This window comes from Podarcis filfolensis (genome assembly GCF_964270895.1).
Source record: "Podarcis filfolensis genome assembly, chromosome: 12".
Taxonomy (NCBI): domain Eukaryota; kingdom Metazoa; phylum Chordata; class Lepidosauria; order Squamata; family Lacertidae; genus Podarcis; species Podarcis filfolensis.
This window is the reverse complement of record NC_139614.1, coordinates 24,179,838-24,197,938: the sequence shown is the minus strand read 5'-3', so window position 1 is coordinate 24,197,938 and position 18,101 is coordinate 24,179,838. Positions and strand designations below refer to the sequence as shown.

At 42.0% G+C, this 18,101-nt stretch overlaps 1 protein-coding gene across 10 annotated transcripts in view; it reads left to right on the top strand.

Moving 5' to 3' along the window:
* The first annotated feature begins 530 nt into the window (after positions 1-530).
* STK31 (serine/threonine kinase 31) overlaps positions 531-18,101 on the top strand; it is a 42,105-nt gene continuing 24,534 nt past the window's right edge. Inside the window, exons 1-9 of one of the 10 annotated variants that reach the window (XM_083578526.1) lie at positions 531-697; positions 3,687-3,725; positions 3,800-3,843; positions 4,047-4,145; positions 4,673-4,747; positions 11,619-11,777; positions 14,094-14,449; positions 15,829-16,024; positions 17,150-17,262. In XM_083578526.1, the coding sequence (XP_083434652.1) occupies positions 3,698-3,725; positions 3,800-3,843; positions 4,047-4,145; positions 4,673-4,747; positions 11,619-11,777; positions 14,094-14,449; positions 15,829-16,024; positions 17,150-17,262 (1,070 nt within the window). In that variant the 5' untranslated portion in view covers positions 531-697; positions 3,687-3,697. Of the gene's footprint in view, positions 698-837; positions 951-1,011; positions 1,489-2,330; positions 2,849-3,686; positions 3,726-3,799; positions 3,844-4,046; positions 4,146-4,672; positions 4,748-11,618; positions 11,778-13,327; positions 13,668-14,093; positions 14,450-15,828; positions 16,025-17,149; positions 17,263-18,101 lie in introns of those variants that run through there. The other 9 variants (XM_083578530.1, XM_083578524.1, XM_083578525.1 and 6 more) reach the window with 9 other exon arrangements.

The following is an 18,101-nucleotide window of genomic DNA, read 5'->3' as shown; positions in this document are numbered from 1 at the left end:
ACAAAGGGCTCAAAATTCTCCAGTTCTGCTACAGATCCTTTTGACGTGTGTGTGGTGGGGAATGTCCTGTGGAACAGCGAATACATGGCCCAACCAAGTGTTGGGCTTTGATTATTTCAGAAGCTTTTGTTCAGAGAGAAACTACACAGTCCATGCATACTGGGTGGGAAGAAAGGAGGTTTTGCTACTTGCCCTTTCAAGGAACGCGTCACGTTACGAGGAAAACCGCTTGAAAAGAACAAGTGAACAGCTTCAAGGCGACCTCCCAGTAAACAGGCATAAGAAAGATCGGGTTGCAAACCCCTTTAGATTCTGGGAGCACGTAGTTCAATTGCATGTCTCCCTAAAGACGCCGTGTACTGATCGTCCTGTGTTTCAGCTTTGATGGTGCGCCCTGTAATCTTTCCACTCAGCGTGGCGATCCTTCGCTTTCAGGTGTCAAATATCTGCCAATGTCTGCGGTTTGAGGGGATGGCCGGGCTTGGCGGATCCTCCCCGGGACTGCGTTTTATCCACACACACCCTTCCACAGCGCCCAGCTGCAGATACAAATAGGAGGAGCATGTTAGGTTTCAGGTAGACCCACCCTGGGATTTGTTTGAACGACGGGGTAGCATCGCTGTTTGAAATCAAATACTGTATTGATTCAAGAGGCTTGTCCGCGCTTAACTCCGTATAGGGATCCGGCTCTCAAGGGGTAACTAAGAAAGTCTTAAAAAATGCATTTCTGAATTCGCATGTGTAGGAATTCAACATTTATTGCACCAGCCATGTCCCCCCCCCGCAACTTATTTATTAAATTTATATATACCGCCTTTCATTCTTGGATCTCAGGGCGGTTCACAACATAAAATAAAGTCGCTTAAGTGCCTAGGATCGCAGCTAGATCATACGCGTGTTTGTTTCTCCAAAGTCGCTGCGTTCAATACTGCTCCTTTCCCTGCGCAGGAGTAAGTCCCATTGAAATCAGCGGGGGTTCAATGCCGTCCAGTAGCACCGTCGAGCGCCCTGGCACTTTTAAATTATTATTACTATTTCTTTTGCGTCTCAACGCGCCTGTGCGTCAACAGGAGGCGCAGCGGGGCCTATGAAAGCGCGCAAGTCTTACGAAGTCCGCGCGGGTCCATGCTCCCAACTCTCGTCGGCCGCCGCGTGGCTTGCAAAGGGCGCAAGTTTGCGCTTGCTGGTGCCTTGCGCGGAGGGTGTGTGTGTCTTTCTGTGACTTTTCCGCCGATTCCGCTTCTTGCTTAAGGTTCTGTGCCATTCATAAGAGTTGGTGCGCTCCTGGACGGACAGAGGGAGCAAGAGGAGGAGGCGGCTGAAGGCGACGCGTAAGTGGCGTCGAGCCTTAGCAAAATGGCGGGGCGTCTTCTTCCAAGGGCCAGATTATGGAAAGGCTTCCTCTGAGGGAAAAACTGGCCTGTTACCGTGTGCTTCTGCTTTCCTTTGAATCTTAAATATGTGAGGGGTGTGTGTGTGTGTTTTGAGGCAGGTGGACGGCAGGTTTTTTTTTGCATTTATAGAGCGCTTTGCAGCCCCCCCCCCACTTGAACTAATGTTTATCTTCAAACCTGACGGCTCTCTTGAAAGAGAGGCCAGCCAATATTAACATCCTCGGGTTTCAGGGGCAGCGGCGGCGGGGGAGAGGCTAAAAGCCTTTTGTTGTATTCACACATGTGGTAAAACTTCGGTGTGGAGGAGAACTGACAGCTCACATTTTTACACATACCGTCCTTGCTGTATGTTGTAGGTTTAGGAATAGACTTAGGACATAGAAATTAATAAAATTATAGGATTTTTATTTGGGGTGGGAAGGGAGAAATACAAGATGGAAAGGAATTATTGGGTCTTCTTCTTTGGTGATAACTCGTAGCCGAGTATGCTTTATCCATAAACACGGTTTTAACAATGAGTCCATAAGTGACCGTGGAGACCAATTCTGGGCCCACACGTCCTTCCACAGTGGGGACATTGGTTTGAGGGCAGGAGTTGATCACGGTGTGGGTTTGCCAAGCGTGCCTTCCTCTTAGCATGTTTCTCCCTTGCGTCCTGAGTTCGAGTGTTTTCAAAGCCCACGACACCTTTGGTAAAGGCTGTTCTCCAGTTGGAGTGCTTGTAGGCCTGTGTTTCCTCGTTGTCAGTGTTTATACTACATTTTTAAAGATTTGCCTTGAGACAGTCTTTAAACTTCTTTTTTGACCACCAGCATTATGTTTTCCATTTTTAAGTTCGGAATAGAGTGGCCAAGTTAAGGCCATTAAGGGAAGAATAGGGAGCCATTAAGGGTCGTTAACAAGACAAGGGCCCTAGGTATGACCAGAGACTGGGGATTTGGAAGGTTGCCCTGGTAACTGCTCTGGGGAAGGGCAAGGGGATTCTGGGAAGAAGAAGGGGGAGGGGAAGGCTGGGATACATCTTTGAGGGAAGCCGTATCTGGAAATGTGCGTGCTGAAGGTGCAAATAGGTGAATAAACCCTATCTAGGGTTGCCATATTTCAGAAAGTGAAAATCCAGACCACGAAAGTTGTTGAGCTCAATCAGGAAAGAGATATTTGGTTCATGGTAGATAATCCATTGAAAGTGTCAATGCAGTCTGCAGGCAGCTGCAAAGAATACAAATTCCATGCTAGGGATTATTGGGAAATTCCATGGTAGGGATTATTTGCTGAAAATAGAACTGGCTGTATTGAAATACCCTATATATGTCCTTGACTGGAATATTGTGTACAGTTGCCATATACCGAAAGGACATTGTAAGGCTGGAAAATGGCAACCAAATTTATGGTGGGATTGAAACACCTTGCCTATGAGGAAAGGCTAAAGCAGCTGCCACTTTTTAGTTTAGAAGGTAGGTGTGTAAGGTGGGACATGATGTGAGGCTTGTAACGTTATGTACGGTGTGGAGAAAGTTGGTAGAACATAAGAACCTTTCTGGATCCGGCCGAAGGTTCGTTTAGTCCAGCATCGCACCTCACAGTGACTGACCAGATGCCTATAGGAAGCCTTCTAGGCAGGACTTGAGTGTAATGCTTCTAGTTATATAGCCACAATGGTTAGTAGCCATTGGTAGCCTTATTCTCCATTCTTGAAAAATCTCCCACATAGATTTGTGTTCTGATGTCAGATTTGCATTTTTAAGGCTCTGGAAATGTGCTGAAGTTGGGTAATGGGGATTGCTGAAAGTAGTGGGAGGAAGAGAAGGATGTAAAAACTCCATACTATAGTCTTTATAAGTTACTTCTAGCTTAAGGTTACCAGATTTTTTTCAATGAATCTGGGGACACTTTTCAACGTCAATGGATTTTGTATGGGGACTGATTTGTAAATCCAGGGACTGTCCCCGGGAAACAGGGATGTCTGGTAACCTTATTCTAGCTGCTTTCTATAGGTTCTGCCGTGGCCATGGGGAAACCCGCCCCCCCCACAGGTCAGGCCAGGTAGCACCAGAATCTCTTCATCCCCAGGTAGGCAGTTGGACTGTCTGTGACACCTAGATCTTCCTGGAGGCAATCGTATGGTATCTGATGAACATCCTGGGGAAGGAGGAGACGAAACAGTGATGTAAAATTTACACTTCAGAGTCTATAGGGATACTAAGCTGTGTATCTCATGTTTAATCAACATGGCACTCCGCTTTTGACTATCGTTACATAAACATTTTTCTCATGGATCATGTCTTGTTTTAGGTTCTGCTGATATGGAAGAGGATTCAGGATATAATAAAGGTACACATACTAATATTGTTTTACTTCTTTAACGCTGAATTCATGAGCTGACTTGTAATTCTTTCTGCCCACAGTTGTTAGCTGCCATGTTGAAGATGCTATAACATTTTGGGCACAGGTAAGGTTAAGATTGTGGGAAGTGATGAATGACTAACTGAATAAAGTGGGATCAGGGTAACTAACTAATTATTAAATTTGGCAAAAGCAAGTCTTTGCCCATATTTGTATGAGCACACCTTAAAACTGTACCCCTTCTTATATTAGTAGTGTAAAAGGCCTTTCATATAAATGTTGACTTCAAGTTTAATTTGTGCCGTACAGGATATTAATAGACATAGCGACATATTGAAGACTAGCCGTTCTCTAGCTGAAATCTGTCCTCTAGCCAGCCCAGTCTTTGGCAATCCTGATCTTACCAGGGTAAGTTGTACATGTTGTTTCTTGGTTCCTATAAGTATAAGAACATCTAGTAGGCATCATTTGAATTTACAGTCCTGTGTATGCAAATCTGAAAAGTTCAGTTGTGCTTTTTGACTCGGGAAGTGGGGTTACAGGGGTAAAGATGAATTGTATCAGCTATTCAGTTGCCCATTTGATAAACTTGGCATTTTTGGTTGAATTTGAAGGTTTTCGTCTTGATTGTTATCTTTATTACAGTGGTAACACTTTTGGAATGCAGAGTTAAATTTTTTACTGTGTGTAAGCTTGGTTGACAGTATATTTGACTTCTTAAGAACTAGTGTTATACTGCATACTTCTGCATAAGTGTATGTGTTCAAACATTTAAGCATCTTCAAAAGGCAGCTCTATATCTGTATTCATGAGAAGGTTGCCTGCCACCTAAACACTACAGAATAAACCACTGAATTAAAAACATCTGAAGAAAATGGCTTACAAATACATGCAGGCTTATGAAGTGACCTGTGGGTTTTTTTTTTAATTTGCAGATCTATGGAGGATGCTTTTCTGAAGATAAATGTTGGTACAGATGCAAAGTACTGAAGGTTATCAATATTGAAAAGGCAAGGAATTCCTTTTTTTTTTTTTTTTTTATAATATATTTATTAAAGTTTTCAAATAAAGCATATATCAGATAAGCACTTATCATTGTCCATTTGACATCTCTCAATTGTTACATGGGACTCCCCCACACCTCCCGCATACACTTACATCATTATTAAATTAGTTTCAAACAAATTATCATTTAATTGATCTTAATTAATAATCTTAATTTGGTTTAACATATAATTCAACCTTAAATCTAATTTAATGGTAGACAATTGTCTGCACTGGCATCCAATTCAGCACTCAGCCAAATTACAATATTTTTGTAAATAAATCTTAAATTTCCTCCAGTCTTCTTCCATCCTTTCTTCTCCCTGGTCTCGAATTCTGCCGGTCATCTCGGCTAATTGCATATAGTCCATCAGTTGCATCTGCCATTCTTCCACAGTGGGTAGCTCCTGAGTTTTCCAATTCTTGGCAATTAATATTCTTGCTGCTGTTGTTGCGTACAAAAAGAATGTTCTGTCCTCTTTTAACACACTCTGGCCGACAATACCCAGGAGAAAGGCCTCTGATTTCTTAGTGAAGGTGTATTTAAACACCTTTTTTAATTCATTATATATCTTCTCCCAAAAGGCCTTCACTCTAGGGCAGGTCCACCAGAGGTGAAAAAATGTTCCTTCATTTTCCTTACATTTCCAACATTTGCTATCAGACGAATGGTATATTTTAGCCAGTTTAACAGGGGTCATGTACCATCTATACATCATTTTCATCACATTTTCCTTCAACGCATTACATGCAGTGAAGTTCAGCCCAGAGGTCCACAACCTTTCCCAATCTTCAAACATAATATTATACCCAATATCCTGCGCCCATTTTATCATTGTTGATTTTACCATTTCGTCATGTGTGTTCCATTTCAGCAGCAAGTTATACATTCTTGAAAGTACCTTAGTCTTAGGTTCTAACAGTTCAGTTTCTAACTTTGACTTTTCCACTTGGAATCCTAGCTTTTTGTCATTTTTAAACACTTCTTTAATCTGAGCATAGTGTAACCAGTCTCGCACTTTGTCTCTCATCTTTTCTAAACTCTGCAATTTCCAGTTGTCACCATCCTTTTCTATTATCTCCCAATATTTTGGCCAGTTGGCCTCCATATTGGCTCTTTTCCGAGCCTTAGCCTCCAGGGGTGACAGCCACCTCGGAGTTTTATTCTCCAGTAAGTCTTTATATTTTGTCCAGACATTAAAGACTGATTTTCTGACAATATGGTTCTTAAAGGCCTTATTTATCTTAGCTTTATCATACCATAAATATGCATGCCATCCAAACGCATTATTAAAACCTTCCAAATCCAAGACATCCGTATCTTCAAGAAGTAACCAATCTTTTAACCAGCAGAAAGCTGCAGCTTCATAATACAACTTTAAATCTGGCAGGGCAAAGCCCCCTCTTTCTTTCGCATCTGTTAATATTTTAAATTTGATTCTGGGCTTTTTGCCCTGCCAGACAAATTTAGAAATATCTTTCTGCCACTTCCGGAAGCACTCTGTCTTGTCTATAATCTGCAGTGTCTGAAACAAAAATAACATTTTTGGCAATACATTCATCTTGATGGCAGCTATTCGGCCTAACAAAGAAAGTTTTAGTCTTGACCAACTATCCAAGTCTCTCTTAATCTCTGACCAACATTTTTCATAATTATCTTTAAATAAACTCAGATTTTTTGCTGTTATGTTTACCCCTAGGTATTTAACTTTTTTAACCACATTTAGTTCTGTCTCTTTCTGAAGCTGTTCCAACTCAATATCTGTCACGTTTTTCCCCAAAACTTTAGTTTTTTGCTTATTTAACTTAAATCCTGCCACTCGACCAAAGTTTTGAATCAGTTGTAGTACTCTTTTCAAACTAGACTCCGGCTCCTGTAATGTCAGAACTAGGTCATCTGCAAAAGCTTTAAGTTTATATTGTTTCGCTCCGACCTGAATCCCTTCCACCAACCGGTCCCCCCTAATCATATTCAGGAGCACTTCCAGAACCGAAATAAACAGTAATGGGGAAATCGGGCAGCCTTGTCGTGTACCTTTTTCAATTTTAAACTCTTCTGTAACCACATTGTTAACTATCAGTTTAGCCTTTTGTTCTGAATATATTGCCTCAATCCCGTTCTCAAACCCCCGTCCCACTCCCATTTCTTTTAAATTCCCCTTCATAAATTTCCAAGAAATGTTGTCAAAGGCTTTCTCCGCGTCTATAAAAATTAAAACTGCTTTAGTGTTTATGTTTGTTTGTAAAAGTTCCAATATGTCTATGATGTTCCTTGTGTTAGTAAACATATGTCTGCCCGGGAGAAAGCCTGCCTGATCTTTATGGATTATCTCACTTAAAACTTTCTTAAATCTTCGTGCCAAGACATCTGCAAATATTTTATAATCCACATTTAAAAGGGAGATGGGACGGTAATTCTTGAGTTGTGTCTTTTCAGTTTCTGACTTTGGAATCAATGTGATAAATGCTTCTTTCCACGATTCAGGCGCCTTCTTCCCCTCCATTATTTCATTACTGACCTCCAACAAAGGTTGTATCAAATAATCCTTCAATGTCTTGTAGTAGTTAGAGGTCAGTCCATCTGGCCCTGGTGATTTGCCCTGTTTCAGACTCAGGATGGCCTGTTCAATCTCTTGTCGTGTTATTTTGCCATTTAAAATTGTTCTATTTTCTTCTGACAGCTTTGCTAATCCATTTCTCTCCAAAAATTGTGTAATCTCTATTTCATCTTGTGGCCCTTGAGTATATAGCTTTTTAAAATACCTCTGGAAGCACTTTCTAATCTCTCCCGGGTTCTGAATGTTCCTTCCTTCAACCTCTAAGTTTGTTACTGTATTTAATCTTTGTCTCCTTTTCAACTGCCAAGCTAGCAGTTTCCCACATTTATTTGCCGATTCAAAAGTTTTTTGTTTCATTGTTTTAATCTTCCATTCTATTTCCTGATTTATCAGCTTGGAATATTGCGCCTGATAAAGTTTAATTTCTCTCAGAATCGGTTGGGACTTCGGGTTAGATCTTAACTTCTTCTCCAACTCTTTGATACTTTCCAGAATTTTATCTTTCTTTTCATTTTGCAGTCTTTTCTTTAAAGAATTCTGTTGAATCAAGAACCCTCTCATCACAGCTTTACTTGCATCCCAGATAGTTCTTTTTTCCACCGTAGTGTTCAAATTAATCTCAAAATAGTCCTTTAAGGTTTTTTGGGCCTTCTTTACAATTCTTTGATCTCTAAACAGGCCATCATTCATCTTCCATCTAAAGGAGCCGATTGGGATCAATGTCATATCCATTCTCAAGGCGTTATGGTCGGAGCATGTTTTGGGGCAGATTTCCACCTTCCTCACCTTAGGTGCCAGACTTCTAGTTATCCATATTTGGTCGATTCGTGTCCAAGTCAGTTGAGCTTCAGAAAAGAATGTTCCTTCTCTTCCCAGGGGGTTTCTAACTCTCCAGATGTCAACCCAGTCCATATTGTCAGTCATTTCAAAAAAGGTCTTAGGTAGTCTTCCCTCTTTAGTAATGTTCTGGTTCTGTGACTTATCCATATTTGTTGATACGACCCCGTTCATGTCCCCCATCATGATGACGTTGTTGTAATCCAGATAATCCAGCATGATCTCGTGCAACTTCTTATAAAAATCCGATTTTCCCTCATTTGGAGCATAAATTCCTAATATCAAAATTTTTTCTCCTTGATACTGTACTTCTATTGCGAGGATTCTTCCACTTTCATCTTTAAAGAGAAATTTTGGTGAAAGGCTCTCTTTTGCATAGATCACTACACCTCTCTTTTTAACTGTATCCGATGATATAAATTCTTGACCAAGCCTTTTATTTATTAACACCTTTCTATGAAGCCTAATCACATGTGTTTCTTGTAAGCATATAATGTCCAATTGTTCCTTTTTTAGAATATGAAAAATTTTAGACCTTTTTTCGGGACTGTTACAGCCATTTATGTTCCAACTCAAAAGCTGCAGAGACATCCTGGATAAATCTGGTTATTCTTTCTGGGGTGGTACCTTGTTCTCCGGTCCTTGAGGATCCGAGGGGGCGGGCTCCCCTGGAAGTTCTGGCGCTGGCAATCCAAGTCCTTTGTGGAGGTCTTCTCCGTGTGCTCCCAAAAACTTGTCTCTATCTTCCACTGTTTTGATTTTGATCTTTCTCCCTCTGTAGGTAAAGGATAATCCTTGTGGAAACTCCCACCTGAAGATAATTGCGTTGCTTCTCAACAGTCTTGCCAATTCCGTGTAGTTAGATCTAAGGTCCAGCAACTGCTTAGGAATGTCCTTGTAGATTTCAATTCTCTTGCCCAAAATGTCTAGTGACTTTTCGTAGTGCAGGCCCAAAATCTTGTCCCTTTCCTCCTTTGATCTCAGTGTTATCAAACAATCTCTGGGCTTCTCTGTCCTTCTGACTCTGCCAAGCCTGAAAGCAGATACAATTTTAAAGTCTTTTTCCTCTAACTTCCAAAACTTGGCAAATTCCTTAGTTAGAAATTCAATAAAATTATCTTCTTCCACCTCTGGTATTGACCGTATCCTCAAGTTGGTCTCCCTGTTTCGCAGTTCTGTCATCAAAAAGTAAATCTGATGTTCTCCAACTTGTTTGCTGAGTGGTCTTACTTCTTTCTCAAGTTCTTCCAATCTTTGACTAGTATCTTCAGCCAGTTTACGATTTTCACCTACAGCCTCCTTTAATTCTCCAATAGACTGGGCATTCTGTGCAACTTGTCCAGTCAGCTTATTCAAGCTTTCTGTGTTCTGTTCAATTTTAGCTGTATGCAAATCAGCCTTCTTGTCCAGAGCCTCCAGTTTCTCCAAAATTTTCTCCAAGACAGAGCTACTTGTCCCTGAAGCCATATCTCCCAGGTGCAGCTCCTCTGTCTCACCCTCCCCTGCCTGTATTAGGGAGGCCGCCTCTATGTCTGGAGGCAAAGTGGAAGGCAAGGCCGGCACAGAAGATCTACGCTGTGAGGCTGCAGATAAAGTTAGAGTTGTTTGTTTAGTCCTTCCTCTTCTCCTTGCGCCACTCATTCCAAAGTTATCTGTAATCCAAGGTCAATCCAAGTTGTTCCCATGAGAAAGCAGAGTCCCAGATGCAATAGTCAAACAGAGGCCGGGAAAGGGAAAGTAAAACAAAGTCACTGCTGTAAGTCCAAAATCCTCTAGAGGGAGCTTAATACGTCTTCAGGGAAAAGATCAAATCCAAGTTGAACTTATAAATTTAAATCCATGTCTATCGCCTCCACAATGTATTATTTTTAGCAGAGTAAAACTTAAAGCAAAACAGTGTTTCTTACAGTGCCTTGACTGCAACAGTTTCAAAGTATCCAGTTCCAACTCAGAATGTTTCAAAATCTGAATTCAATGTATCCAAAGTTGCAAACTGGTGCTCATCCAGGCAGCTCCAGCACCAGAGATTCTTATTTATTTTATAATCCACTGGTGCCACAGAAGAAGGATATCAGTGCACCCCGAATATAACCAGCAAAAGTCAATAGCTCAAAGTCTTTCACTCAGAAAACTGCTTTAACAGGGTGCCAGCATTTAGTTAACGCATAACTTTTTGTCTCCACTCCTCCTGCTCTTTGCTTAAAGTTCAGTATAGCGGGAGATGGGCTTCCTGCTTATCTTCACTCCGTTTTCAGCCAGATTTCAACTTTTTTAAAAAAGTTTTAAAAGTTTCATAAAGTTCTCAAAAAGTTTCAGAAAGTTGACAAAAGTTTCAGAAAGTTTTCAATGTCCAAATTTACTCACGGGTTGTAGTTTCCAAAGTTCAGAAAAGTTGCAGGAAGAAAGGACAGCGCTGACCGGCAACAGCAATGCGGCTTCACTTCGCTGTTTGCGCAACGACCCACAGCGCCGCTACCCCCTCCGCGATCCGGAGCCCCTTACGGGGTCCCTTCAACGTTTTGGGGGCTGCTTCTGGCGCCCGCCGGGTCCCGAGACCACAGGCTTCTGCCACCTGTGGTTTTCCTGAATGGGTCTCCGCTTCGCCGTAGCGGACGACCCGTTTACAGCGGAGCTCCCTTCTCCTTACTCGGAGAAGGCAGCCATTACCGGTCGCGCCGCCTCCGGAAGTCCTACTCAGATTGATTTCCGAAATACAGTCTGCAATCTTTTAAATTCAAATCTTAGTTGATAATAGCTTGGATACTGTCTTCCTGAAATCATTGAGTCCAAATCTTACTTGATAGTGCTATTTCATGTTGATGGTTTCAAGTCTAATGATGAGCCCTGCTTGATCAGGCCTAGCTAATTCAACATCTTTCTGCCTACCGTATTTTTTGCACCATAACACTCACTTTTTTCCTCCTAGAAAGTAAGAGGAAATGTCTGTGCGTGTTATGGAGGAAATGCCTACGGGTGGCATGCTTACGGATTTTCCTCCTCTAAAAACTACGTGCGTGTTATGGTCAGGTGCGTGTTATAGAGCGAAAAATACGGTAGTTTCTGTACTAAACTTTAAGGAACTGCTAACTTGGATTTTAAGTAACAGGGCAGAAACTTCTCAAATAACATAAGATTACTGTCATTTCTTTGGGCTTTTTAATTCTATTTTTAGTAGCTAGATGTGTGCAGAAATACTTCCTATAACTAAATAATTTTCTGTAAGTGCTTAACCTTCTTTAGTAGTGGTTGCAGATTCCTAACTATTTTTTTAGTTAAAGTTGTGTCTGTGTAGGAATGCAAAGACAACTGGGGAGTGAGTCCCCTTGAACTCAGTGCAGCTTACTTCCGGGTAGACATAATGTACTGTGAACGCCGTAAGCTATAACTCCAATAGGCAATTGGTTCTTATTTATTTGTTTTACTGGTTTTTGTTTTATTACAGTGCCAGGTATTATATATTGACTATGGAAACTCTGAGGTTCTCAATCGATCAGAAATAGTTGAGATTCCAGAAAACTTGCAGTTTCCTAGTGTGGCGAAAAAGTACAGGCTGTGGGGATTACAGATTTCAGCTAATCAAGATTTAAATCATTTTGACCAGGTGAGACAGACTTTTCACATGTGTATGAACAGTTCAGCAATCAGGAATGTAAAAAGGCAGTTGATTTCTGTTTTAACCTGTCGTGTTACAATCAGTGCTGTGGTTCAGTTTCCACCAAATGCTATGTTGTCCATCTTGCTGTCTCCTACTTAATTTATGTAACTATTTACATAGGTTTAACATAATTATTTCACACAGTCCATTTCAGTGTAGAGGAAATGTCAAAACAGTGTTTAGAAAAGAAGTAATTATGTATCGGTTGCAATCTTAAAAAACAACAACAGAACCCCAAAGAAGATTACAAATACCAATCATAGTCCCTGGATTGGATTGATTTCTGTTCTGAATTTCAGGCAGAATTGCAAACAGCAGCTATTTCTGTTCCCAATGGAATTCTCAAAGCATACCTTAGTGGTCAAGCAATTTCCATTGGAGTAGAGGGAATCAAATACAGCTAGTACAGTGGACGCTCGGGTTGCGAACGTGATCCGTGCAGGATGCACATTCACAACCCGCAGTGTCTGCAACCCGCAGCGGTGTGTCTGTGCATGCGTGGGTTGTGATTCGGCGCATCTGCGCATGCACAAAGTGCGATTTAGTGCTTCTGTGCATGCGCAACTGCCGAAACCTGGAAGTAACCCGTTCCTGTACTTGGGTTTCGGCAGTCTGCAACCCAAAAAAATGCAACCTGAAGCATCTGTAACCCGAGGTATGACTATATTTGAAACCAGGAAGAAAACCACCTGCTTGATTTCTTCATAGTTGCCAAAGTTCACAGTTTGCCTGGGTTTTGTGTTCCTCTAGAAATCTTGCAATAAGCTGACACTTGCCTTTTCACTGTAGAATTTAGGTTTATAGATGTAATATTACATTATGTTCCCTTTTTTGATTATGAAGTTTGTCATTTCAAACTTAAGTGGCCCCATTCACGTGTCCTGTTAAGCCATGCTTTATGGTGGTGTGTCCAAGCTGCAGTGCACCTTGGGTGTGTGTGCTACATTTTAGTCATCCTATATGACCAAGAGGAGGATTTTGGAGCATTGCCTCTGCTTTTACATAACCACAGTTTTCTGTATCGTCTGAACTGAGAGCTGTTGTTAATACTTACCATGATGAATTCCAACAAGCCAACTTCGTACCCCTTGGGTTGAAGTGGATGTGGCGTTCGTACGGAGCCCCCGGTCGTCTCATGGACTATTGACCCGTACACCACTAATCCACTGTCACCAACCAGGTCCTCCCCGGTAAATCACTTAGTCTCAGTCAGGTTCTTAAGTTAACAAAGAAAAGTGTAGTTTATTGCAGACACAAATAAACTTTAACTGCATTCAAAACGTTACTCTTTACCTTCTTATTTTATTCTGTCTCTAACTCTTCTACCTTCCCTCACACAAGAACCAATTGCACTAACTGTCTCTCTAATTCCAACTGTCTGCCAACTGCTTTCCCAACTGCCTTTTCCCAACCAACCAACTAACCAACTAACTAACTAACTAACTAACTAACTAACTAACCTCGGGCTAAGCCCTTTTATAAACAGGTAGGCTCTGCCTCTGGCTTTTCTATTGGTCTACCTATTAACTCTTTCTCTCCCCCTGTACAGACATTTTCAAACGAACGGGCAAACGCCACAGTTGGCTTGTTGGAATTGAACTTTATTTAGTGTTACCAAAGTTTGTTGTGCCAAACCATACAACAAATTGCAATTAAGGGAAAGTAATAGCAGAAGTCTTTGAGTTCTTCCTCACAGCCATGCAGGATGGGGGAATGTGTGACGCCAAGGCTCACTGAAGCTCATTTATGTCACATACATCATTTTCTTGCTATCTGGATTATTATTGCATTTGGGTTATTACTGCATTTTTCGTTAAGTGTGGTCAGCCAGTTTTGGTAAGTGGACAACACAAGTGTCAAATTAATGCTTGAGCTGATTATAAGAGTGGCTTTGTGTATTCTTTATTCAAGTTATAAAAATGCTTGCCACACCTTTGCATACCTGACTTGGTTTCTGCTAACCCTAAGTTAGGGACCGAAAGCAATGCAGATTGGTAAACCACAGTCCTGGATCTTGAAAGGATTTATCAGCCCCTTTATAGCTTCTGAGATTTTAACTGAGCACAGCCCATACATTTCCCAGGTTTCTCTGAAGCCGTAAACTTGATTTCCAAAGATCAAAAATTAGATCTATCTGCGCCTGTCAGATAAATTTGCACAATTGCAAATGCTGCATGTACACCACAGCCTTGATTGTAAAACTTACACAACAAACTATTTCATAAACTTTTCTGAACTCTCCCCCCCTTTTCTTTTTTGCAGGCCAGGAGATTTCTGCATAGCTTGATTTTTGAAAAAGAAATTAAGACGAGAATCAAAGCCACGTATCAGGATGGTACCATTGTGGCTGAAGCAGAGTGTGGGCTACTGGATATTGGGGAAGAAATGGCCAAAAAAGGATTTGCTGAAAGATGCAAGTCTCCTGTAAATAGTAATTCCTGTGATACAAAAATGGATTCCTCTCTCTGCCAATCCAGGAATGCAAATTCTCCAGCTCCAGTGTGGTCCAGCAGAGCCAGCTCTCCATTAAGCAACAGAGTAGGCATGGGCTTTGGTGACAATCCACCACTGAATGGAAGGAATGAGAAAAACAGTGCAAACCATGTGCCTTTTATTAAGTAAGTCACAGTGGGAAAACATTTTCTGATGTAAGAAGTGGTTTGAGATGTAGTTTGAGATGAAGTCCAATACAACATGCTTTTGAAGGATGCTGGGGGCTCCTGGCCTTGAAACCATGGCCTTTTAACTGGAAGATCTTGCTTTAAAATCCCTGATTGTGTTGGGCTGGTGCCTGTTATGTAGTGGTGAGAGGCATTCCACACATGTCCAGAGGCACTTTTTAATTCAAGTGATCCAGTGCTTAAACCTCTGAGGCTGCCGATTGGTTCTGAATTTTTGTTACATTCTGGTTCCCTGGTCGGTGTGCAGGAGGAATCCAGATAACCATTGGTCAGCTGCTCCCAAAGTCTCAGACTGACAGGGACATGTGACCAAATTTTGTGCTAACTAGCCAGCTCCTGAGTCACTCCTCCCAAGTCATTTTGATGCCTCCTGCAGAAATACAGTACTTGTTCAGCTCTCTGCTTCACCACTCTTAGCTGTGTTGTTCTTGGCTCTCTTTTATGCTAGTCTTTATTTTTCTCACCACCTGTGCATTTGTCATTTCCTTTGCTCTTGCTTTTCCTCTTTCCCGCCAAACATTTTTCTTTCTTTCTTTCTTTCTTTTTTTTGTTCTCTCCCCACCTCCTTTTCTCTGGCCATAGCATTGTTGGGAAATAAATGTCTGACCCTGCAGGAAGATAGGTGAATTAAACGTGATGCGGTCTAAAGCAGACACGGCTAAATAAAGACACGGGCGCCGCAAGCAAGAGTGGTGGGAGACATTGCTGGGACCCTCCATGCTGCTGCTGCCATCAGGGGCTGGTTGGAGTTGAGAAATAAATAGATGTAATTCTGGCTACAGAGGCAGTTTGTGATTCCAACTGGGTTTGGGGTTGTCATTTCCTGCTTCTGATTTAGTACGCCAATCTAGTGTGGCACCATCTTTGAATGAATAATTCATGGCAGTGCCCTCATCTGGCCAACAGAGGACCTCCATTCCTAGGCTAGAGACATCATGAAATGGCAACTAATTTGCACCTTTTCTGCCACTGCCACCTCTTCAGCAGTGCTTGTTTTGCCCTTGGGAAATCTGGTAGTTATCTGTGGCTGCAGAAGGCTTCCCTTTCCCTGGTAAATCGAGAGTGCGCTTTAAGAATAGCATTAGGGGGAACATGTGCAATAAAGGTGGTCTTTACCAATTAAGCATCTAAGCCAGCTTTCGCCACTCTCGTGCTCTCCAGATATTTTGAACCTACAACTCCCAAAATCACCAGTCAGCATGGCTATGTTGGCTGGAGGTGATGAGTCGAAATCATTTGGAGGGCACTAGTTTGGACTTGGAATCTCTTGAGTGCTCTCTTGAAGTCATGTATCAACTTTGTATTTATTTTTCAAGGGAGAAAATGGTGACTTGCGACTTTAGAAGGGTCTCAAACATTAGCTTGGAAAAAATAAAGCAAGACCAGAAAATGATAGAGGAGAATGAAAAGTTGAAAGCGGAGAAAGAGGCTCTCAGAGTGAAAAATGAGGATCTTCTCCATCAGTGTGAAGAACTGGAGTCAACTGTTAAGAAGCTTACTTGTGATCTGGAGGTACAGCCAATAGATTGATTCTGCATCCCAGAGATACTTAACTGTAGAGTTGGCATGCGTGTGAGGCAGGGTGAAGCACCCACTTTAGGCAACGGAAGCACAAGAGGCAGAGCTCTGCCCACCATACCACTTCTGTCACCACCAGAATGCCCTGTTCTCACCAGTGAGATGGAGATGTTCCCTGCCCCGAGGGCAGAGAAACTGAGCAGCAACGCCATGCGGAACAGCTTGGCTCCTGCCGAGTTCAGCAAGAGCTGGGGTGTTTCTGTGTGCAGCGTTGCCACTAAGGTGGTAAAACGGGCTGGGCTGCCCCTGCTAACTAGTAGCCATACAATAGTGATCTGGGTTCTCCTGTTGATGATATAACTGATACACAGAAGATTTAATTCTTCTGTGCTACTTGAAGAGGAAGTACTTAGTTAAAGAATGGCTCTCCCCCCCACTGCCCGCCCTTTTATGGTTCCCATTTCCCATGCCTCCTATCACGGTCGCCACCTTGTTTTCCTTCAGCAGACAGGAATGTTGGCCAAACCCGATGGATGGTAAATGTGGGTGCCTGATTGCAATCCCTTACGTGCCTAGTTGCAAGTAAGCCCCACTGATTTCAGTGAACTTCCTCCTTGAAAAGTTTGTATAATATTATAGCCTAAGGCAGCAGAATTCAAGTGACTTTCTAGGTTAATTGGAAATTCCTCTGCAGGACCAAAGCTGGTCTTTGGTTGGTTCAGGGTATGATGGCAGTTGTGCCACTCCTCTGCTTTCCAATTTGCTTCCTGTTATGCCAGACAAGTGACTGAAATCAAAAGCTGTGTGTGTGCCACAAACATAAAAACACACTGCACAGTGCAAAAGTTCTTCAATTAAAGCCTGGTCATCTGGCAATGCGTTGCATGTAATACTGAGCACCTTGGAGGAAGGCTATTTATACAAATGCAGCATAAATTAGTATAATTCTGCGTTTAATAGTCACTGAAAGCCAAATCTACTGCCCTTATATTCTCTTAGCTCCATGTTTGCATGTGGATATTTTGATGATTTTTTTTTTAAAGTTAAAAATATGCTTTGGTGCTTGGCAGAAATGGTGTAATACTAATGCTCGAATCCTTTTCTTCTCCAATGCCGTAGGAGGAGAAAAGATACAAGGAAACTTTTGAGGTGTTGGAAAATGCTCTATCAACATATATAGGAACTACAGTGGGAAACTTGGCTGACAAGTTCGAGAAATTGAAAGAAGCTAGGTATAGTGTACATTTCTCCTCCTCAACTAAAACATATTTCCCAGCGATGGGTTTCTGTTGTGAATCACAATTTTTAAAAGGTTCTTCTCAAAAAACAAACCTTGTTCTAGCATTGTTTGGAGAAGAGCCTCAATCATTTTGTCGTTTAAAAAATGGTTTTTTTTTTAATTTGTCATTTTAATGCAGTAGAACAGTGTTTGATTGCCAATAACAGTCAGAGAATTCAGATTTTAGCTGAGTTTCAGTGACATATTCCCTGCCTTTTGAAGTTGAGTCACTGGCTGGAGGCTTTCTTCCCTGAAAAGTGCATACAACTCAAGGAGGAAGTGAGGAAGAGCATCACTCTTCCAATATCCTCCTTGGACAGCTGATGGTTGTCCAAGACTCTTTGTACTTCTGAAATGTTTATCTTCACTGGCATGAAGTTTAGGTGTTAAGTGCACATTGCATCCACAGGTAGCAGTAAAAGCTGAGCAGAGGGGAAGGAATGATGCAAGAGAAAAGGCAGGCTACAGCTTTACAGGGTGCAGCATATAAGCAGTAAGGCAGGGGTGGGCGAGTTACAGGCAAGGATCCTATTTCTTACACCCCATGTGCTGTCAGAAATGTATGGCTCAGCCTTCCTGGTAGGAGCTGGGAAGCTACTTCCTAACAGCTTGAGCTGTTCCAGTGACTGCTGCCCAAACAGCCAAGGGCATAGCAATGACACCAAGCCATGAAGTGGACAGGCTGGTGTGCACTGACCTCTCTTTAAGTGAGGGAGCGGAATGCCCACCCCTCTCATCTCTTCGCCCAGGGATCTTGCCTGATGTCCCAGCACCAGATGTAGAAAACAGCTT